At 32.9% G+C, this 24,857-nt stretch overlaps 1 protein-coding gene across 3 annotated transcripts in view; it reads right to left on the bottom strand.

Moving 5' to 3' along the window:
- The window catches only part of LOC148279106 (ribose-phosphate pyrophosphokinase 2-like), a 43,291-nt gene that overhangs the window by 10,244 nt on the left and 8,190 nt on the right, over positions 1-24,857 (bottom strand). The window contains exons 2-4 of one of the 3 annotated variants that reach the window (XM_088230436.1): positions 16,753-16,936; positions 15,345-15,425; positions 360-782 (exon numbers count right to left, since the gene is read on the bottom strand). In XM_088230436.1, the coding sequence (XP_088086562.1) occupies positions 360-782; positions 15,345-15,425; positions 16,753-16,936 (688 nt within the window). The remainder of the gene's footprint in view (positions 1-359; positions 783-15,344; positions 15,426-16,752; positions 16,937-24,857) is intronic. The other 2 variants (XM_088230437.1, XM_088230438.1) reach the window with 2 other exon arrangements.

Raw genomic sequence — 24,857 nt, 5'->3', positions numbered from 1 at the left:
TTTCCATTCACAGACATTTTTATTCTGAAAATGTATAATTTCTAAGATCTCAAATTCCTCAAATGACTTGACGCTGGAGTGCATGAAAAGCTTTTTACAATTATTTTAATTATTGATTTTTGAGCAGATTCGAGAGGTTTTAATAACGATTTATTAGTGCCTCCCCATCCTATAATGCCATAAGTAATGTTAATGTAAATGTTGATGATCAAAAGACTCCGCATTTGGTTTACCATATAGGGAAAAAAAATATGATAAGAAAAAATAAGATAAAGGATAAAAAATGAGCAGAAGAGACGAAATTTAGAATATATGATAAAGCAGTTGAAGATAACAGTGGTAATTATAAGATAAAATACCTTTAAGGCACCAGCTTCCAAGAGTTTATTCGCTGCATGGCAGATAGTACCACACGTGTCAGCCATGTCATCCACCAAAATGGCCACTTTTTTATATACGTCTCCGACCAGGACCATGGAAGCCACCTCGTTGGCCTTCTTCCGTTCCTTGTGAATGAGGGCAAAATCCACGTTCAGCCTGTCAGCGATGGAAGTGACTCTCTTCGCACCTCCAGCATCAGGAGAAACAATGATGCTGTCCTGCCAATTAGGGATATTTTCGCGAATCCATATATTCAGGGCCGGCTCCATCAGCAAATTGTCCACAGGAATATCGAAAAACCCCTGGATTTGAGATGCGTGGAGATCCATTGTGATTACATGGTCGGCTCCAGCAACTGACAGCATGTTCGCAACCAGTTTTGCAGATATTGGTGCTCGGCTCTATCCAAACAAGACACAAGTAATAATGAAATATTTTATCTATTAAATAAGGCAAATCATAATAAAAATATAAAATGTATCTTTGTATACACATAGGTACAAAAGCTTGTACAAGCTAGCTAGTAAGTTGTAACTTGTAAAAGTAACCTGATTTTTTTTAAATGCTGTATTAACAATACCTCCGTGGTGCAGCGGTTAAAACGCTTGACTAACACGCGGTTCCAGGATCGATTCCCGGTGAGAACACAAAATGTGATTTTTCTCAAGCCTGGGTGTTCTTTGCTTTAATTCATTACTGCATTGAGGGGATTCAAAAGCCCACCATATCCACTAGTAACTATTATAGAATCCTTGAGGTGTTAGCTGCGCATTGAGAAAAGTTAGCAAAAATATTCCCTAGGACAAACAAACTGTACGTAGATTAATGAGGGAGGAGGAGAATGTTAGACAGAGGCCATACATCGTCCCCCCTCCTCAAGCAAGATCCCTTAATGTGTCTCTTTTTCTTCACATTTTAAAATTTACAAACAAAAGGTTCAATAAAAATACAACAAAAAAAATCAAGCATTCACAAATAACACTGGGGAACAATTTTAAACAAAATTTCTATTGAGATTGATTTTTTAGCTGCATTAAAGTAAAATAGGCTTGCTAATTTTACTTTATTATAGGGGACAATATATTTTATTATAGCGGACAATTAAATTATTTTCTCCAAAACTGCCGATGTGAGCTAGTGGATTATGCAGCCAACAGTCTTTTAAGATGTACTCGAACCAGAGAAAATCAGTATGTAATAACACTGACTAACCCAGTGTTGAGTCTTCTTCCTTGTCGGCGATCAGCTCACGCGCTAACGGGGAAACTGGTGGTCAGGAAAACTGCATGCACACAGTTGTCTGGAGTCTGGAGGCGGCGTGGCGGATGATGATCAATGGCGATGGATGGTTAAATGTTTGCGGTGTTATACTCGTATTTACTTTTACGGCGAAAAAAGCGAATAATACTTTTTTAACAATTAGAAAAGCGTGCAAACATAACTCGTTGAAAAGGCGAAGAGTGGCGCGGAGGACGAGCAGTGTTGCCAACCAACAAAATGTCCTGTCAGGCGTGGCAACCTCACAAATCAAAATTAGCCAGTATCTACTTAAATGCGATTCTTCTGGCTAAAATACATTGAAACAAATTATCGGCTCAACCAATAAACACATTGCAACAGAGATGAAGAAAATTTAAGAGAAGGTAATATAGAAGTCTAGGCATCTACAGGGCTTATGACCTGTCATTGGCTGGTTTAAGTTGACACTTTACACACTGTGTAACATTCACCATTCTGCCCATATTTAAACATCTATATTCCTTCAATTCTTTATTCTGTTGATATTATATAGTGAAAACGTTAGGATGTAACTAGAAAAACAAAAGTAAAAGATAGTATATAGATACTATACTACCTATAGAGGTAACCATCATCGTTCATAAGAGATTTGATCAGCATAAGTCGAACAATTTGGAACGAGATTTGGGAATATCCAAAAAGCCTTCTGAACTCTCGGCATCAACATTGTACGAGATAAACTTGCTTGAAAAGAAAGCTAAGGTATCCTATTTTCAATTAAGAGAAAGTGCATTTCTGCAATTCTTTCCAAGTGACGTTGGATTTGTATATTAACATAACGTACATTGTACGTGGTTTGAAAGAGGAGTTGAGAATTCCAGCCTATAACATAACTGAAAAAGAATTAACAAACTGCAACAGGGATGGAGAATACCTTAAATAAGGTAATATGGAAGTCTAGGCATTTACAGGGCTTATGACCCGTCATCGGCTGGTTTATATTCCCTAATTTAAGGTATTCTCCATCCCTGTTGAAATTTGTTAATTTTAATGACTCCCGAGGGTCTACAAACATTTGGACAAACTTAAATATTGTAATAAAACCAACTGGTCCAAGAAGAAGTTTAAAAATTGAAAAATTGAAAAATTGTTTTCAGGAGTTGCCTAGTATGTGAAATAATTCAGTCAGATGAATCTCTTTACAACAATTAAGGTTTCAGCTCTTTAACTTCGCTAAAATAAACAGGTGGAAGAATTGAAGAAATATGAATGTTCAAACATAAGCAAAATGGTGAATGTTCCACAGTGTGTAAAGTGGCCACTTAAACCAGCCAATGACGGGTCATAAGCCCTGTAAATGCCTAGACTTCCATATTCCCTTATTTAAGGTATTCTCCATCCCTGTTGTAATTTGTTCATCTTAATGACTCCCGAGGGGGTGAAATCCAGTCTTTTGTCTACGAACATTTGGAAAAACTCAAATATTGTAATGAAAAACAATTGTTTTTCGTTAGCAAAGCGAAGCCATAAACAAACAAAAGTACCTTTAAATGTTTGTTTTGGCCTTGGAATTAGAATTCAACAACTCAACACAATTTGACTTGTAGTCACTATACTCGTAAGCCCTTGTAAAAATAAAATTATTCTCTTTAAACAGTATATTTGTTTTTTTAAAAATCCTTTTATGCATATTTTGCACGGCTTTTGGGACAAAGCGAGGGTATCCTGTAACTAGATAAGTAAGATAATAAATAAGTATTTACATTTGTACATTTGTCAGTGTGTAATAAGTTTATTATGTTCTTATTTTTTTTATCAATATTCCTACAGAGATGGGGTAGAATTTTCTCAAATTCAGGATTATCGATATTCGAGCGTTTACAGGGCTTATGACCTGTCATTGGCTGGGTTGAGTGGCCACTTTACGTTTTTTACAACATTCCCCATTCCGCTTATTAGCGAATATCGACAAAGGTACCATTTTTGATTCTTGTATATATCTTATTAAATGAGAAACCATTCACTAGCGTGTTGGAGCACCATCTATGTATTGATATTGAAGTTAAGTATTTTTAATTAGCATATTACTTTATTTTATGTATTTAAGACTCTTCCGAGTTACTCCCCCTACTCCCCCTCGGGAGAAATCCAGATTTGTGTATGTACAAAAAATACACATACCAAAAAATAATGTTGTGTAATAAGATCTGGTCAAAATATAAGTATAAATAAATTGCAGAATCATCTGCAGGCGATTACTAGTACTTAATTTAACTCGGAAGAGTCTTAAATACATAAAATAAAGTAATATGCTAATTAAAAATACTTAACTTCAATATCAATACATAGATGGTGCTCCAACACGCTAGTGAATGGTTTCTCATTTAATAAGATATATACAAGAATCAAAAATGGTACCTTTGTCGATATTCGCTAATAAGCGGAATGGGGAATGTTGTAAAAAACGTAAAGTGGCCACTCAACCCAGCCAATGACAGGTCATAAGCCCTGTAAACGCTCGAATATCGATAATCCTGAATTTGAAAAAATTCTACCTCATCTCTGTAGGAATATTGATAAAAAAATATATATACCTACTCCCCCTCGGGAGAAATCCAGATTTGTGTATATACAAAAAATACACATACCAAAAAATAATGTTGTATATTATGTTCCTTTAATTATGTTTATTTTATTATAATATAAAAATTTTGGATTGGTCAACTATATTATGAAAATCCCTCTCCTCCACTCCTCCACCCTATTTCCTCATCCCTTAACCTTCTTACTAGCTCTTTTCTTTTTTTTCGCATGTCTTATATAATATATTATTTTTCTCTTTACTGTGTAACATGTTCTCTCATTATATTTGTGAAAAACTTTAACTGGATGTATGTACTATTTTTTATATTTTGTATTCTTATATAACAACTGTTGTTTTTTCTTAACAAATGAAAATAAAAAAAAATATTAAAAAAATAAAGATAGCGTTCATAATCGTAGCCCAGACACCCATCGGCAGTTATAATATTGGAAATGTAACGGTCTGAGCTTTTGCCGGTGTCACCGACCGCGCTGAAAAGAGTCCACCGGTCAGCATTTTCCACCCCTGTGACAAACCTCCTCCAGCTCTCTCTCTTCAAATTGGCGGTTCTCTTAAGATATGTTTACCGAGTTGAGCGGAGAGCAAATAAGAGATAATCTTCCCTATCACTAGTGAGAGCCCCCCCTTACCCCCCCAAACCGTAATTCGTTATTATAATCGGACCTCCTGGCCTGGGGGGTTGCAAACAATCATAATAATAATACAAATACTCCAAACTTTTAGTCCACCTAACAATACAATTATTTTTTTAAATAAAGAAAGCCGTTTTATTCAAAATTTCAGGTAACATCAGATCTGACAGCTGTAAAAGTGATACAATACCTATTAAAAGTGCTTTAAGTTTTCTGTGTTTTTGCATATGTTTTTGTCAAGTTTTTTGTAAAATTTGTGTTTTGGATCATTTTTTATTCTTTTCTACATTTACCTAGTTTATTTTATTCACTAATTTTTATCTTAAATTAAAATAAATATAGTTTGTAGTTTTTATAGTATCGTTTTGCAACAATAATCTAAATTGAACCATGATTAAAATTTATTTTCTTTTGCTTTCAAATTTAATTTACAGATAAATTTTTATGAAATATGGAGAAAGGGGAGAAACTTCCTGATCCTCCAGATGGGTATATAATAAAAAAGGTTTTAGAGAAGAACAGTTACAATTTAGGAAGTCCTATTTTGCAATTCACCAGAATGAGAGGCAAACAGCTTCTTAAGTCGGACTCTTTCGCCTGCAAAAGCAGTGAGTTTGACCCGAAAAAAGTATTCGGAAGAAACTATCATCTACATTTATACTGATAAAGATGCGCGTCCATTTATTGTGCATATACAAAAAGACGTTCAAAATTCTTCCTCATCTATCAACTGTCTTGACGTAGGCAAATACCTACATTCTAACAATGTTCAAAATATTATTCCTCGAGGTGGAATAAAAACCATAGGTCGTAATAGGGTCTCAGTTGAATTCAATTATTTTTCAGCGGCAAATTTATTTACTGAAAATCAACTTAACCTTAATAAAATGAATTATAAGGCATTTATACCTTTCCACATGGTTTCTTGGATGAGTCTGGTGAGGGGCATTCCTACTGAATGGTCTCACTTTAATTTTAAAATCTCGGCGTCTTTCCCGTAAAATCTCATCCCCGGACACACAGAGCCATACACGGGTCCCGACCCAAACTGTGGTTCTAACATTTCAAGGTCAAATACTCCCAAATGAAATCTTCTTCTTTTATTCCGCCATCGAGGTGGAACATTGCACATTGCCAACGATGCAATTTTTCCAATGTTGTAGATTTGGTCACTCTAAACCGATCTCAGCCTCAATGTTTCAAATGTGGATCCAGCCATTTGTATTCATTGTTCCGAAATCACTTTTCTACTAACCGCAGTTGCCCTGAATTAATTCGCCAAAATATAATTTAAAAAAACATGTCGGAGCTTAATATTTCTTATTTCGAAGCCGCAAAACAAACATTTATCAAGGGGAAATCCTATGTAAATAGTTTAAAAACTCCAAATAACCAATTTTTCCCCAAAACACTACAAAATCTTCCTCCTTTAAAAAAACTGTTTATGGGGAATCTTTTCCTCGTAAAACTCCTCTGCCTAATATTTCCAAATCAACGATAAAAGAGTTAAACAATTTATCTTACCCATCTTCATCGAGCTTACCAAATGACTGACCTTTACAAAAAGATTCTACAAAAACAGAGACTTCCCCAAAATATTATCCAACTTGATCTCACTTATTACTTTGATTATCGTAAACCCTTCCTAATTACCACCCAACGCTGCGAAAACTATTACCAATTTATCTCACCAACTTCAACATGACGGACAACAATCCAAGAGTAATTTTGTCTAATAAAACTCTCCACCTCTGACTGCCCCGTAAATCCATCTCACTCTATCATAGCCATCAAAGTATTATCAAAACTAAAAATTCTTCAATGGAATAGCCGTAGTGTTTTTTCCAACAGAATCGACCTTATTTCTCTGTTGAAAAACGACTCCATTGATATTGCTGCAATTTCAGAAACTGGTTCAAATCTGGACTAAAATTCTCAGTTCCAGGTTATAATTGCCTCCGCGATGACCGTGAATAAAAAGAGGCGGTGCCCTTTTTATCAAAAATTACCTTCCATTCTTATATATTAAGCTTTATGGATGAAAATAATCTGTGTTCTGAATGATGGCTCCCCGACTAGAATGTCACCCCCCACTCAATATCCGAGCGCTATAGATCTGTCTGTACGTTCAGCAATCTAGCATCTTCATCTTTCTGGACTGTTTTAGATGATCCTTACTCCAGTGGCCATTTTCCCAGTATCCTAATTTTCTTTGCTATCCCCCAGAAAACTTCTATTAAAACAGAAATTAAGTTTGACCTTAAAAAAGCCGACTGGCACAAATTTTCAGAATTCCTCGAAAATAATATATCTTTGTACACCCATCTCTGACTCTAAAAGTACCTCTGATTGTTTTCCCTCGCTGTTAGACACAATTGTTGCAACTGCGGAGTCTAGTATTCTAAAAACCAATCCTAGCCGTGCAGTCCGTCATGCGCCTTCGTGGGATGAGGACTGTACTCATGTTGTCTCGAGTATCAGGGGAAACGAGCGAGTCGACGAACTGGCAAGAGAGGCAAGCGGTTTACCTCCTTTCTTCTTCCATTCGCAGATTTCAGACTTATCCCTTCTATTCATGAGCCAGGCTAGACATCATTGGAATGTCCAATGGATTGAAAGCAGAAAAACTAAGGGTTTCTACTATAGAAGCTTGCAAAATCCTATCCCTTCTCAACCCTGGTTTAAGTCTGCAAAATTGTCTAAAAGATTAATATCCAACATTTCCAGGCTAAGAATTGGACACTGCTGCGCTAACAGTCACTTGTTTAAAGTTGACGTAGTTCAGAGTCCATGGTGTGAGTGTGGCCAAGACTTGGAAACGCCTGACTACATACTTTTTGGCTGCCCAATAACTGGAGGACATAAGAATTATTTTAAACTATCAAACATAAATTTTCCCATAAATGTCGCTTCTCTCCTATCCTTACTTACCCCCGAAGTGATTCATCACATAGGAAGATTTCTGAGTGAGAATGGTGTGAACTTTTAGGAGGCTTCTATTTTTTTTTTTTTATCCTTTTGTACATAACGTCAAAAGTACATTAAAAACCCGTGTCTACATCAAATCATTTACGTGGATGGCAGAAATCATCCTTCATAAGATGAATTACCAAAAAAAAAACATGTTTATCGATTTAAATATACTCATATATATACCTATATCGATTTATGCGAACGACTTCGGACTATTACAGGAAAACAATGTCTCCTAAATGATCAAAATCATCAAAAAGACGTACATAAATGATTGGAATGAACAAACAAAAACTACTGAACTATAAATGTCGAAAAAGGGCATATAATACAATTTTGAACACAAAATTAAGGACCACATACCAAAAAACAAAAATGCGTGATGCTTTTATGGTCAAAGCAAAATGAGTTACATGATCTCCATCTGGGGAATCGGTAACAAGATAGACATAATAAGGATACAAAGACAACAAAATAAATAAATCAAGCTACTAATTTATTTATCTCTTACAAAATGCTACTCTTATAATACTACTTGACTCTTCGACTGGATTGCACAAAAGAACATGCCAGTTTGACAAAATATTTGACGAAAATTAAGACGATAAAAGTTCTATACAAAATAGAATTGGATACAACATTAACCAAAACCATAACAATGACATAACATTTACCAAAATTTCTGACATACATAAATATAATACAAGACAACAACAACACTACCACATTAAAAAGGCACGGACAAATGCAATTCTATGCAATGGACTTTAAAATTACAATAACTTACCTTATCACTAGAAGAATTACATTGGAGACCAATTTTAAATCAACCTTCAAAAGCACAGGATGACTACTGACCAGACGAGATATGACTTGACCTTATAATACTCGTATGTTGATACATATAACGCTAACTGGTTTATAAATATTATAAATAAATAAAAATGAAAATACAAATACAAAAAAAATCGTGTATAGTAAAAATATAATATACATATTCCTAACCTTGTATAAAGAGTACAACTCTAACAACTTGAAATTAAGTGCAGTTCATTTTAATAAGAGAGATGGCGGGCAACCATACTTATAATACAATAATTCATAAAGTTTTATAGGTACCTTATATACCAAATTACTATTATTATTGTAACAATAAAGTTTTGAAAAATAATAAACGCCGATTTCATCGGCACTGAAATTGAAAACGGTTTCTGAAAATGGAAACATGGGCTTTGACAATTTTTCAATAAGTAATAATAAAGTAATAGTTAAGTTCAAATTATTGTTAGGTTTACTAGTATTTAGTCTTTTAAATTTGAATAAGCTTTATTATTATCTTCTAAACTTCAGGTATTCAAAATATTTCAGTTAATACGAGTAATAATTACTTTTCCAAACAGTCATATATTAACTAATAATATCATAATATCGTATCTAAATATAGGTTGATTTATCTGTGTATATTATGATTTGTATTAATTTATAACATTCCAGTTGATAACCAAAACATTCAAGTGGCACGATTCGTTAAAGTTTAATCAAGCATTTAATTATAATTTATCTGGATAAATAACAAACGGCTGAATGCAGACAATTTTTTTTTCAAAAACATCACGCAGTTTTCCCGGAGGTGTAAGCAGAGAGGAAAGAACGCCACACCACTGTCTTTGCATACAGATCACGCTTTCTTTACATTCACGCATCTTCTCATGCACTTTACAACACGCTAATTTTATCGATTTTTGACATGGCCATCCTTATATTCAATTTGGTCATGCGACATCTTTGATGATTTTTCTCGTTTTCTGCGTCATTAACATTTGATACGGTGCCTTTAAATCATGATTAAACGTCTCTTCTACACTCCATTTTGGTTTGCAGCACCAAATATCTTCCAAAATATTTTTCTTTTGAACACTAATAACATATGCTTATATCTCTTGGTCAAATCTCATAATCTAGCATTCCGCACCATATGCAATGACCGGTCTGAAGAGAGCATTGTTTAATTTTTCGAGAAAGCAATTTGAATTCCTGATGTTTAAACAAGCCACAATAACATAAACATGTTCGCTGCCGATAGCCATGTTCGAATTTTCGTACCATAATAATATTGTTATAATTAGTGATTTCAGTAGGTACATAAACATTAAAAGGAGTGCACACTGCTAATGTGGTGTGGTTCAATGTTAATTGACTGCTGTGCACAATTTTTTATGACTTTCTCGCTAACATATATTTAGTCTTGGATGAATTTATTTGAGACTGATGTCACTTGCGGGTCATCTCTAGGTTTAGAAAATCTTTTAATCCAGAGATAGTTCTACTATAGAGATTAAGTCTAGGTCATCTGCATGGGCTAATTGATATTCGAGAGGTCTTTCTAAAATATTTCCTCTTGTTTCTACTCCTGCATCTCCTGGGGTTTTCTAGAGCAATATTGAACAACAAGCATGCCAGTACATTACCTTGCGTAAATCATCGTATGTCTAGCACATATTTTATTTGCTGTTTTGGACCTTCACCAACCATTGTCATCGTAGTAAGTATTATTAGGTTTTTAGGAATTAGATTCAGCCAATTCAGCCATTGCCTCGTACAACTTTGACCTGATCGTACTATCATGTTATGCTATTTTGATTTCAACGAACATATGGTGGATCTAAACGTTATATTCCAGCATTGTTTCTAGTATGATCCTAAGTGTAAATATTTTGTTAAATTGTTGATCTATCTGGTTTGAACTCACACTGGCATTGTCCTGCTATATTTCAAGATGTGGAAAAAGTCTTACAAACAGGAAATCAGCAATGACTTTATAAGCTGGCACTTCTTGGTATCCATTTTTTACGTAATGGACATATAACACTAAAATTCCAGTCATCTGGCATCGCTTCTGTTTTCCATATTTTATTAATTTAGTCGTGTAGGTTAGTTCAAAAACCACTACCACCATATCTGAGTAATTCTCCTGAGATATTTTTGTGCCCAGGTGATTGACTATTTTTGGAGTGTTTTACTGAGTGACATACAAGTATTTCATCCTTTGTGAGTGGTGGTTGGGTATTATGGTCTTCACCTACGTATATTGTATTACATGTTATGCCAGAGACTTCCTTAAGCAGCTCTTCGGTGTTGAGTCCAGCGCTTTAGAATATTTGTTTTACCGTTGATAATATTACCCTATTTTGGTAAATTGAGTTTTCTTACTGATATTTCTCGGTGGAAATGCATTTTAATTACAGTAATAAAAATATGTGCATATTTTTATTCAACTTTTATTTATAATTTTCAGCAGAGACCGAGTTTTGTCATCGTCACCCTCTTTTGATTTGCATGCTACAACTCTTGGCTTAAATTCCTTTCTTTTTTCATTAGTGTCTCTGTAAAATTTCGTAGTTACAGCATATGATCTCATTTTTTCAAGTTCGCTTATCTGGCCTTGTTCGTATTGTCACTTTTTCACTGTTTGTGTCCTTTTCTCCTCTCTTTTTCTCTGTTCATACTCCTCCTCTAGACATCTAGTTTTCCTTTGTTGCTGGCTAGGTAAGCCTTCTTATTTAATTCAGTCACCTGTTTGCATTCATCATCAAACCAGAGTAAAGAATTTTGTCCAAGGTAAGAGACCGTTGCAGGAGACTGTTGCGAGATATTGCACAAATTTATATAATATTATGCGTGTTGTCCAGATGCCCTTTGAAATAAATGTATGTTTATGTAAAAATATTTCATTTTTATTTTTGCCATTATTTAATTATGTACGTGCTTCCACTTTCCATTATGTTGTATCCCAACTCAACACAGGGCCCTTGGCCTCATAGAGTTTGAGATACGTTATTATTGAATTTTTATTATTTATTTACGTAGTTGTACGAATATTTTTTTTTTTATTAATATTTAAAAGACTTGGTTAACAGTCATATCATAATCATTAATGTGCAAACAGAAACTTTTGTTTATCTATTTATTCAAAGCTTTTTTGGTATTTAAAACGATATTAAAATGTTATTTGTAGCGAAGTAATTATACTATATTTGCGCTCTAAGAAATATTAATACTTAATCCATATAATATTATGCTCCCCATGACTAAACATTTTTGACCCTATAATATATATACATATATTCAGTACTATAATATAATAGTGAATTATATGATAACCTTCTGACCTTTGTAAACATTGATTTCTTTTCGATATAATAGTCATTGAAATACAAACATCTGTGTACTTCAAGGTTAGACGAGGATACTTTTTATTTTTTAGAACTTATTTAATGTTATGTGATATGTAAGCCTTTTCGTTTTTTATAAGCACAAGCAAAGTAGTCATAAATATACATTTTTTAAGAAAGCGATAATACTGACTGGTATCTTTATTATAAAAAAGGATATTAAGTTCATTATTATTATTATTACTCATGGTATATTTATTTTTAAATTATTATGGCTTAGCACGGGCTCAGCCTAAAAAGTCATAATAGGTTAGTACAGGTTTTCTCAAACTATGTTCCGCGTAAAAAAAAACGGAGTCTAAATAGGTGTTTTGCAAAAAAAAATATGTGTACGAGAACAACTCTTTCGTAATATTTTCCAAAAACTAGCAAGGACGATTCTTGGGTTTGGAATCCATTTTCCGTGAAAGATAAAGTAGGCTTAAACGCAAGTGATTAAAAAAATCTGGTAGAATCAAACAGTAAGATTTTAAACAAACATCATCATCATCCCTTTCCGCTCCTAAAGGTGCATAGGGCACTGCATTGGTACACCAATCGCTGCAATCTTGATCATTTTTGTTACACGAAGGTGATATGATCAGTCTAACGGTTCAGTTACCAGCCCATGGACATTAAAATATTCCAGTGCAAAAACACTCTTTTAAATAAATATTTCATCTCAACTATGTCGAGAATTGAACTCGACACCTCTTGTATAGTAGGCAAACGCGCTCACCACTACATCACGAGGCCGACATACGAAACTAAAATACAAAGATTAAATGATATCAGGACGAGTTTGTAAAAAGAGTACGTAGGCCAATGTTTCAAATCAAGCTGTCATTGTTTTCGTTCTCTGCAACTTATTTATGCGATGTGGGAGCTTCTAATTATTTATTTATTTATTTTTGCACCACAACAGGCTAGGAGGCCCAATTACAGTGATGAATTACATCACAGAACACCCAGGCTTGAGAAAAATCATATTTTAATTTTTGTGTTCTCATCGGGAATCGAACCCGGAATCCTTCGTGTGTGAGTCAAGCGTCTTGACCACTACACCACGGAGGCCGCTGTCATTATGCTGCAACAAAGTCAAAGTGCAGAAACAGGCTCGTTGCCACAACAGATTCACTAAGTGCCTGCAAAAAATATTTGCGATTCAAAAACTCAAAATCATCTGAGTCATCGAGAGTTATATTCACTCATAGTTTAATGTAAACTATTTTAATAACTAAATAAATGATAATTTTTTTAAATGTTTTTTTTTGTTTTTATTACGATGATAAATGTTCACTTATCATCATAAAAAAAACTTTGAGAAACCCAGAGTAAACGAATGAGTTATCAAATGTATTTAGAACTTTAATATTTTTATCACTTTTTCTACTTTTTTCTAATCCACTGACCCCGTCAATAAAAAAAATTGTCGAAAGTTTAGAATACTATATTTTTAGTAAAGTTAGCCATATTTTACAAAAAAAATATTTATCTTTATAATCACCGAATTACTGAATCATAGTTCACAACGGAGTTCTAGTTTCAACTCTAATGTACGGGAGCGAAGTATGGAATTGGAAAAATGATGATGAAAGTAGGTTGAATGCTGTCGAAATGCGATCCCTCGGGCGAATGTGTGGTAAAACAATGTATGATAGGTGCACAAATGTCGAGATCCGTGAAGTGTGTAAGGCTGAGACATGCATTATTGACAGAATCAAGAAAGGGGTGCTGCGTTGGTTTGGACATGTAGAGCGAATGGACAGCGAAGAACGGCTAAAAGGATCTACAATGCAAATGTTGATGGATGCAGAAAACGAGGAAGACCGAGAAAGACATGGCACGATCAAGTCCATCAAATACTTGCAGATGGACATGTCAAAAGTAGGAATAATCGACGTGCGTGCATGAGAAGATGTATGAATGTAGAGGAAGCGAGGTCTGTATGCCAAGCTAGAGTGTTATGGCGTTCTATCCTCTCTGCCTACCCCTACGGGGAAACAGCGTGATGGTTTTTTTGTGTTTGTTTATATAAAAATACGCTTGTTTAAAGCAAAAAAAAATATAATAACACCATTAATAATAAAAATATAAAATATTCATCTAATGTAAAAAATAATGATATAAAATAAACAAAACAATAATGTACATGTATCTCTAACGATAATGTTGTAGGTAGATAAATAATGTAGAGTTTAACGATAGTATCTAATGAAATACAAAAAGCTTATAATATAATGCGATAATATATATATTATGATGTATTCGTCAAAAGCATAATCAAATAGTATATTGGATAGTATGTTGTGATATTCTGAAAAGCAAATAATATCATTTTTCCTTTTACTTATCATGTAGATTATGTGATTCTTCCTCATCATCATCATTCCCTTTCCGCGTAGGGCGCTGCATTGGTACACAACCGCAGTGTATCTTGATCCTTTTTGTTACATGAAGGTAAGATGATCAGTCTTACGCGTCAGGGACTTACCAGTCCAGGGACTATGAAATATTCTAGTGAAAAAACACCCTTTTGAATAAATATTTCATTTCAACCGCGTCGGGTATCGAACCTGAAACCTCTCGCATGGTAGGCGAACGGGCTTACAATTACACCATGAAGCCACGATTGAGTGATTATTATTATAAAATGTTGAATTGATACAAAATTAAAGAAAGCGAAAAAACTAAAAAAAAATCATTATGAATTTTTTTAATTAATCAAAAACAAAAATTAACCTTCAAGCTTATGAAGTATTTAAATTATTGATTGAACCAATAACTTTGTGATTTTCCGTTTTTAAAACATGTCTCTTGCTTTGTTAAGGCTTAAAAATAAAATATATACGATTCGAATTCTGATACTTTGAATTTACGGTATTTTTTATGAGATATTACATCGTTACTATTAGTGAATCATCGCGCCATTTCTTTGTTGAGTAGGCAAAGAGGCTGGAACGCCACATGCGCCTATACTGACATTCATTCCCAACTTCTTCCGGATTCATACATCTTATCACACATGCCCTTCGGTTGTGTCTACTTCATACATGATACGACTTTGAAAATGAATTCTATGAATATTTCCATCCTCACTCATTCCTTCTCGCCATATATACTATACTATGATGTACAAATGGCATGAAAGTAATATCCAATGAAGAGAATGAATCATGAATTTGTTGCACTGAAACATCGCAAATGCTATTTATTTATATATTTCATACAAATGCATGACAAATGATTGTGTTTGAATGCCAAAATCTCCATGCTTAGGATTTGAATGCATTGTATAGTTACCCGAAACTTCCATTCGTTAGACTTTTTTGTGATCCTCGTAGCTGACTCTTTTTCATCTTCACCGACAGTCTGTGATATTTTCTATGAATTATTATCTTTATAAAATAAAACAATACAACAAATATAGTCTGAATAACTACCCTCGTGGGTTTCCTTTAGGAAAAAGTTAAAGTTTACAGAAAAAGCTATGATTTATAATTATTACACGAGAATAGAGTTTAAAAAATGTTAACACGCTAGACCCAGTACTCCGTTATTTTACTAAGCGAACTTCAACACGATTTGATTTTTTCGCTCAAATTTTGGATAATCATACATGCTTAGAATATGTAGTTTGGTAGTCAGATAGCAGATGGGACCATCTGTAAATTGTACATACTCTGTTTTTTCGTTGTGAAGATTTTTAATAACTCTTTGAGTAAAGACACGTAGAAAATAAAGTTTTTAAAAAGCATAATTTAACATAAATTTTTTATAGTTTTTGGATTAAAATCTTAAAATTTAGACATATTTCAGCTCTTCTGATCATTTTTGAAAATTACAGATAGTCCCTTCTGCTTTCTGACTACCGAGTTATTTTATAACATATGTAGGTAAATTCTCTTACAAAATGTGGGTAATTTGTATTAATTTAGCAGATTCTGAAAATTCTAAATAAAATTATTTAAAAATTTAAGCAGACAAGTCTACAGATCAATTTTATATAAAGGACCAAAGTTAAATGGCCGTTTAGAGCATTCAATAATTATTTAAATAATAATGAATAGATGTTGTAGTTTTGTAAACCAAAGGATAAAAAATATAACCGTGTATCGTTATTTAATTGATTTATTTTTAAATTGCAAGGGACAAAATCAATCTTCTGGAGAAATATTCAAGTCCGAATTTTCCTTAAGGGGTTAAATTGAATTGGAAGTTACATAAACAATGTTTTGGGTTTATTCAAGGGTTTATTTTTGCCAAGGACTGGATTCAACCCCCTAGAGAGCTGTTAATATTAACAAATTATAACAGAGATAAACAACTTTTCAGAAAAGAGAATATTGAAGTCTAAGCATTCACAAGACTTATGACCTATCATTGGCTGGTTTAAGTGGCCATTTTTTAGTTAAAGAGGTTACATACGTGATGACAATTATTTAAATTGATGTGTGGTTATATAATACGAATGAAATTGACAAAAAAATAAATAAATTACATTCAATGATGTACTTTCAATCTTTTAACGTTGGAACTTTGGATATAGAACTAATAAAAATTCCGTTAAAATCCAAACAAATAAGTTTGTACTTTATTCGATTACGGTGTAGATACAGAAATAAAAAAAATAGTATGAATTGTACCTACATTATCAGTAAAATTATATAACAACTGTTAGATAGAGGAATATTTTTATTTCATAAATTACCTTGTCCTTCTTATCCTGGCGAGCGTACGGGAAACATGGAATGACCGCTGTGACTCTCGAAGCTGAAGCAATCTTGCAGGCGTTGATCAAGATGAAGAGCTCCATAAGGTTATCGTTGATGTCGCCGCATCCACTCTGCACAATGTATACGTCTTCACCTCTGACGGACTCGCCAACTTCAACGCTAGTACAACACAGAAGGTATGTAATAAGAACATCGTAAATCTTCTTAATTCATAAAATCAATGTACTTTGTCTATCTTTCTTTGACCTGAACAAAATCCAAAACTCTGACCAAGAATATAGCTATATCCGATAGAAAATTTTAGATGATTTGACAGGTGCCGTGGCGCAATTGATTGCAAGGAAAAATACAAAAAAGGCTTTTTTCTTAATTGGTATGGGTATTATGGTGCATTACACATAGCTTCCTTCCAAATCATTGCTTCCCTACGCGCTTACAAACCTATAAAATAGAGGCTTAGCTGGTTATTTCCTAACAAATATAAAAAGTTAATGGCCCTAATAAAATATACTGAATGAGTCTAAATGAAAAAATGCAGTCAAAAAACTATTGTTCACTTGCTAGCCCACTTCTACAAATAATACGTTTCCGTAATCTGGTCTCCTTTCTATCACATCTCCGGGCTCTAGGGCCCCGATTGCAATAGGAAGTTAACAGAGTTATCTTCGACTGTCCATAAAAAAATGGATATTTGTGTACGAAAATGAGTACAACATTTGCATTCACATTTAAAGTACCTTCATCGGTAGCCTATAATTGAATATGTTTAAAAGAAAAACACGTATGCATTTTCGCTTTTCACACAGAAAACTTTTTATAGATAAAATTTAAGATAAATGTTAACTTCCTATTGATCTCAGGGCCCTGCTACGTTTATGTACTGTGTGAACGTCCCAGTTTGTCCGACAAAATTGACAACTTCGAACTCCATAAACCCAATAGATTTTTTTTTCAATGAATTTCACAATTCCAAGTTAATATAAAGTTGTCAACATAGTAATGTTTTTTAAAAAAAAATTAGTCTAATTGAAAAAATGTTTAGGTCTCCTGGAATGAGCCCAAAGTTTGATTTATTTCGTCAAAAATGCAGATTTTGTATAAATTTTTACATAAAATTTTTTTTTGGTGTTCAAGTATAAAAATGTAAGGTTCAGAATGTTACATAAAAACGTAAAAAAAAGATTGGATTAGCTGTAAAATTATCAGTTTTTGTTCAAAATTTTGATGTATTTGACGGTTTAATTTACTTCCAATCTATTTATTTTTACAGAAATGTACAGTCAATAATTATTAAATTATATAATAAAGGTTTAAATACAGACCAGACCAGTTTACTTTTTTTTTAAATTTCTTGAAACCATACAAATTAAAAGCATTTCACTACTAAAATATGTTAACTGGACCCAACTTATTTTTGAATTGATTAAATTAACCCTATTTTCAGAGCAAGAAAATTAAAACTGAAATTTAAAAATAATTTTATTTTTTCGAAATATAATAAATAACAATTGTAAAATTATCACTTTAAAAAGTTATTAGAAATTAATAGTGATTATATTGTCTTATGATTTTGATAATTGATTGAGATAATTATGACATTCAAAATTTTATAGTTGTCAGTTCGGAATATACTTATTTCATTATTATGTACGTAAGTGGCATTACAAGTTCAAGCAGTTTTCTCAACCTGCAACCAAAACTTTTCCCTAAACTGGGTTGTAAAGGATAATTATTTAAAGTTACTTATTTAGAATACGCGTATTTAAAAAAATCGAAACGCAAATGTTCTTTTAAGTTTATCATTATTTAAAAAAAATATGTTATATTGTTATAGAAAATAAACCTTTAATTGATATTTATTCCTAGACTGTTGCAGTTGCAGACGTGAAATAACTTTTTGTTTCAAATTTTGAAAGTATTTTCTGTCCAGTAATCTTAACCTTATAAACCCATCTCACTTTTTAAAAAACAAACATGATTTGAATCTTCCGTAGCTCCTTTACTGCTGTTTGTGATTGCAAAAGAATTTAAAACTTTATATGTCGTTCTTTGACTCAAAATCAACGTATGACGGTTTAAAAACTCTATTTATTTTTATATCTGTCGAGCTTTTTGTATCGTTTTGCTTGCATGGACATCTAATTAGTTTTCATAAGACAAACAACATTCCAAAAAGGAACAGTTCTGGTTGTACCATAAAAGCATTTATCTGTAGAAATGATTGAACATCAACTACTTTACGATGTAATAACTTATATTTACATGTAAGATATTAATTAAAAAATATTTTGTGCACTTCCACTAATTTGTTTGACCAATTAGCGCTTTCACCCTATATAGACATCTTCAGACTGGTGGTGATAGTGGAAGTGTACCAAGTATTTTAAAATTAAAAACTTATTTGTAAATATAAGTTATTACATCATTACAATGGAATTCCATCAAGAATTGTCAATAAATAATTTTAAAAAACTACTTTAAGATTATCTCTCAGGTGCTTGATGCATTGTACTATCTAAAAATAGTTTTGTGATGCATAAATAATATTTTTTTAATTGCAGTTTATTGCAAACCACGAGGGACCCTTTATGACAAAGCGGAGTTGGATCAAGTGATCCAATATATAAACGCTAAATTAGTTTTTTTACTGTCAACATCTTGTAAGGGAGATGTTTCCAGTATTTCTGCTTGCCAACTCTTGGCGACATTCACGTGTGAGCATAGCTTGACATATATATTTAGCAGGCACACTACCGATTGTTCTGGGAGTTTAAAACATGAATGACTTAAATGGATATATTAGAGACATTATATATTTGATGCAGTACCATCACAACCAAGAGCTTTAATAGTTTATTTATCAAATTTCAGTGTTGATATTGTTTACGTTTTACCCAGAGCCGCTGTCTGGAGTTACGTGTCCAAAATATGTTGAGTCTGGTTCAATCGATGATATGTGTTCTTCTTGTATGTTTATCTGGAAACATTTGCCACTGAAAATTTATTTATGTATTGTTTCATCTTTCCGACTTTCTAAATAGAGGGCAAGTATTTCTCAGGTGCGAGTTGGAACCATCAACAATAGACCGAAATTTTGTGAAAAATTGATAATTTTACATCTAACCCGGGAGACCCAAATGTTACTTGTCAGATATATAAATTTTAACACAGTTACTCAACATTTTAAACTTTACGTTTTTGTATTTTAAATCAAAAAAGAAAAGAAAAACACATTTATGTTATTGACGAAAAATTCCGGACAAAAAAACAGTAATTATAGTGCTTATAATGATAATAAGCGGAGAAGAATTCTTTACGTAAATACCCACAAACGTATTCATTTTTTTATCGAATAATATCAAACTTGCATTTTATACTTATAGTAGTTTTGGTCAATTATTGCTTGATAATAAATAAATAAATAGTTTAATAAATCATTCAGGTGTTAACCAAATAAAATGCAGTTATTGCCCTTCAGTTAACATTGGAAGAACATCAGGAAATATTGGTATTTGTGTTTAAGAACATATGAGGTGTCTTCACAATAACAATATCTCCGAATTCGCATATCACTTAATCCATTTTAATCATTACGTTAATAAAGATATCAGATTCCAAATCTTACGTGGCAACCAATAATAAAGGGTTAAAAGTAAATAATATTAAAATATTTCACATTAGGAAAGCTTGGAAAAATAATGTTCCTTTGATCATTAATCAAACAACCTTTCAATATAGCACGTTGTACGATGTTTCATGGTAATGGTAACCCTTTGCCTATCTATTAAACTCACGCCGTTCCCTTCATCTCCTCCCTCTTTTTTAAACTATTTCTCCCACAACATAAAATATTTTCATAACATAATCAGTGTACGTAAGGGTTGCTTATTAAAATGCATGTCGTGTTGGTTTTATATTTTTGTGCAACAACTATGGTGAAGATGTATCGTGGGATTTGCATGTTGGTTCAATTGGTGTCCTGACGAAGAACGGGTACGCGTTGAAACCGGTAGACATAGAAAAGTTGGTAAGTCGTAATATACCAACATTTAATAACATTTATTAAAATGTTCGACGACAAAGTTGATGCTTTAAATATCAATGATACGAATTTTTTTTTTTTGTAAACTTGTGACTTTTACAACTTTTTGTCAACTTGAAAGTTTGAGTTTCCAAAAAAAGTTTTTCGTGATGTACCCTAGTGTGCGACTTATACGCGCGCATTGTTTGCAGTGCAATGGATAAATGAATGATAATCATTTTACACTAAGTAAAAATGGGTGTAAACCTCAAGTACAGGTGTCTCCGCGATTTGCCTATTACCCGTTAAATAAATTATTCAAACTACGAACTCTCCCGAGTTCCTGGTGAACCGACCCTCGACCGATGTTTGTGGGTCCCACGCAATTTATCTCCCCGAGGTGCTTTCCCCTGTACTGTTCTTGACGTCCGCCGGTGAACGTGTGTCCTAGGACCTAGGAAGCGGCATTTCATTGGACGTTTCTTTTATTCACCGGAGTGATGAACAGGTGCCTAGGTGTCGCAATGCACTCCATTTGTTAAGTGATGAAAAACCAGCTCAAGCTTACTTCTTCAGTCACATATTTCCTTCGTCCGCCCTCACATCTGGTTGAGTAAAATGGCCTTCAGCTATTTTTTTTCTCGTGTTACGTATGCCATGCATTTTTTTGTAATGTTCAAAAACGTATTAAATATAAATTGAAATTGAAATTCACGTAACAGTTTAATACGTGAAACAGATATTGTTATTACTAACACCTTTAAAAAACCGAAATGCCCTTTTTTAGTGTTAACACTGCCTAAAGCATGTTTTATATGGATCAGAGAACTGAACAAGAAACTGGTCAGATTATGACAGAAAATATTGTTGTGTAATGCAAGTACATAATACTCCGCGTTGTGTACTTTTGTGTAATATGCTTCTTCAGGGCTGGTTTTCCAAACGAAATTATAGCGCGGTATATCGCGTTTTTACGTACTAAATACGCATTATAGCGCGCTATTAACGCGTTCGGAATACCAGCCCAGATAGCTTTTGTCGATCGGAAGCTAACAATATTTCTTTCAGTAATCGTTGGTAGAAATTTGAAATAGGGAAATATCACATACTACGAATACCGATAAAAATATATGAAATGGATTTAGAATAATTAATTGCATTTTCAAAATCAAAATGGATATTGTGAAAACATGTTTTCATGCATAAATGTAAAAAACAAAATCAATTAAAAAACAAGTTCGTAGAAAAACACGACGTGATTGACTTTTGTTGTTGTGACGTAAAGATTCGTGATAATGTTCTAAACTAAATTAAGTGGCCAGGAAAAAATAAACATAAATTGTTACGTATAAGGGCGTGGCCAATAAGAATGACCGTTTTTGCGGAAATTCAAAATATTTTTTATGCTACCAATAATTAGCAAAAAAAAAATTATTTATTGGACAGTATTTCATAGACCCTTTTTTAAAAAAAAAAATAATTTATCAAAGAAATACAAAAATTAACATATAAATGATCAAGTCCTACTGAATTGCATAAATTTTTTTTCAAATGCAAACTTATGTTTTTTCACGGAGTGGGGTGTCCCGTACCGTGGGAAACATTATATTTATGTTATTTTGAAACATGCCCTAAGTACAAATTAAACGTAATTTTACTTTTAAATTTTATCCTTTAAGTGAGTTTATAAATAAAACAATAAAAAAATCGAGTTGTGGTCTATTGGATAGCGTTGTGGGTTTATGGATCAGAGAACCGTTCCTATCTAACTTACTTGATCCCCATTTTCTTCTTCGAAAATGGTTCCAAAATCAAAATACTTAGGTAAATCTTTTTAAGTATATATACTCTAAGGGTAAATCACAAGAACCCAAAAATTCTATAAAAAAACAGTTTTTTGTATATATAATAGTGACCGACCGAAACAAGATTTTCAGCCGAAACCAAAACGAGACGGACCTTGGTTGATGAGGATCCCGGGTACTTTGAAATATCTTCTCATTGGACATCATATTTTTTTTTTGGCTGTTAGGAGCCATCTGTATGTAATAAAAAAGAATCTGTCACTCAGAATAATGCTACCAAAACCACACAAAATTTTGGCGGCCTCCGTGGTTTAGTGGTTAAGATTTATTCATATTTATTCATACATACAAACATATTTATAAACAGGTGACTGAAACTGAACCCGCCATAGCAAATTGCACATAAAGGAGGTCATTTGCCAATTATTGGAACTTACTTTCCCTAGCTAAAGTTTTATAGTTTGGGAGATATGTAAATTCTTATACCTTATTGAGATTTTTCCAAAATTTGACCTTCAAGTATTCAGAACTTAAAGTTTTTAATTTTTTTTTGTATTTTTTTAAACTATTCTTTGGTAGTCATAAACATTTGTGATTGAAATACGGCGGAACATCCTTCAAACTAGGGTTAAAAAATAAGGTATTTCGATTTCGAAAAAAATACTTTAAAAAAACATTATGGTCAAATGCAACCTCAAATATATAAAAAAAAAACTACGGTGGTTTAATAGTTTATTCTACTCCAAGTTAGTTCTCTATTTCGTCACCTTTTTTTTAAAAAAAGCGAAATATTTTATTTTTTAACCCTAGTTTGAGGGATGTTCCGACGTATTTTATTCACAAATATTTATAAACAAATAAAAAAAAAAATAGTGAAATAAAAATAAAGTTAAAAATAAATCGAAAGGTTTTGTGTTTAATTCTCGGTGAGAACACAAAAAATCAATGTGATTTTTCTCAAGCCGAGGGGTTTACTGAGATGTAATTCACCACTGTAATATTGAGCCTGTGTTGTGCAAAAAAAGATTTCTTCTCAAAAACTTCAATTAGTAAGAGATGAACATTGAATAGTGAAGAATCAGTAATTAAAAATAATAACAGACAGCTATCGCCGACTGTTACATGCTAGTAAACTCTAATTTAATCAGCACTGCACTGAATTTGCCCAATAGCCTTATTAAATCGGCCCGGCCCTATGTGCCTCAGTTTATAGACTCTTAGGGCCTCGGTTAATAAGCATCTCAGATGCGCTATATTAGAATTGTCCGCTTCGTAGTGTAACGGACAGCCCGTTTGCCTGCCATGCAAGAGGTTTTGGGTTCGATTTGCGACATGGTTGACATGAAATAATTAAAACTGTGTTTTTACGGGAATATTTAACTATAGTCCCTGGATTGACACCTAAAGTGGAAGACTGATTATGATACCTGGAGATGTAACAAAAAAAATCAAGATACGCTGCGATTGGTGTACAGATGCAGTGCGCTATGGAAAGGAAATGATGAAATTTTAGGTTATATTTCTTCTAGATGTCCTATAAAGAATAAAAAAAGTAAATCTAAATTTTGAGAATTCAGTTGCACAGAAAATAGTTAATTGATTTGAAATGTTAAATAGTTAAATAACCCATTTTCATAAAAAAAACATGCGAAATAAATATTTTTTAGTAAAACATTGCCATGCGTTTTATTCTTGTTTGACAATGCAGTAAGTCAACAGTCAGCAAAGCGAGCTGTCCAATTTAAAACAAAGATATCAGCAGTATTAAAAAAATATTCTTACTGCTTTTTAACCTAGCCGGACCGAAGGGGGGGATTCGAATCCCCCATAGACCGATTTTAATTCGATAACTCAAGTTAACTCATAAAAGCCAACTCATAAAAGATAACTCATGAAAGCTTTTTGCCGTACATTTTTTGTAATCGTGAAATTAATAGAATAAGCATATTCTTGTTTTTGTTTTAAAATTTTGAAATAGTTTTTTTTTTTTTTTTTTAGTACTAAAACAAAAAAGATGTAAATAATACAAGGGTCAATTTCATTTTATGTACATAAGCATTCGGCAAACTAACAAAAATGATTAAAATACACGAATGAGTAAAATATGTTTAAGCGAAAACATTAATAAATTATTGCACGGTCATAAACACTTCAAACGTTTTATTCTCCTGATGCCATATACAAGTAGGCGCTGGGGTCGTTTGGTCCCCCCGTTCGGATCATGAGTGATTTTTAGATGCTTAGTGAGGGAAAG

The sequence above is a fragment of the Micrasema longulum genome, unplaced genomic scaffold (genome assembly GCF_059751315.1).
Source record: "Micrasema longulum isolate JH-2025_06_02 unplaced genomic scaffold, ASM5975131v1 h1tg000765l, whole genome shotgun sequence".
Taxonomy (NCBI): domain Eukaryota; kingdom Metazoa; phylum Arthropoda; class Insecta; order Trichoptera; family Brachycentridae; genus Micrasema; species Micrasema longulum.
Note: the sequence above shows the minus strand (reverse complement) of the source record. Positions and strands in the feature narration are given on the sequence as shown.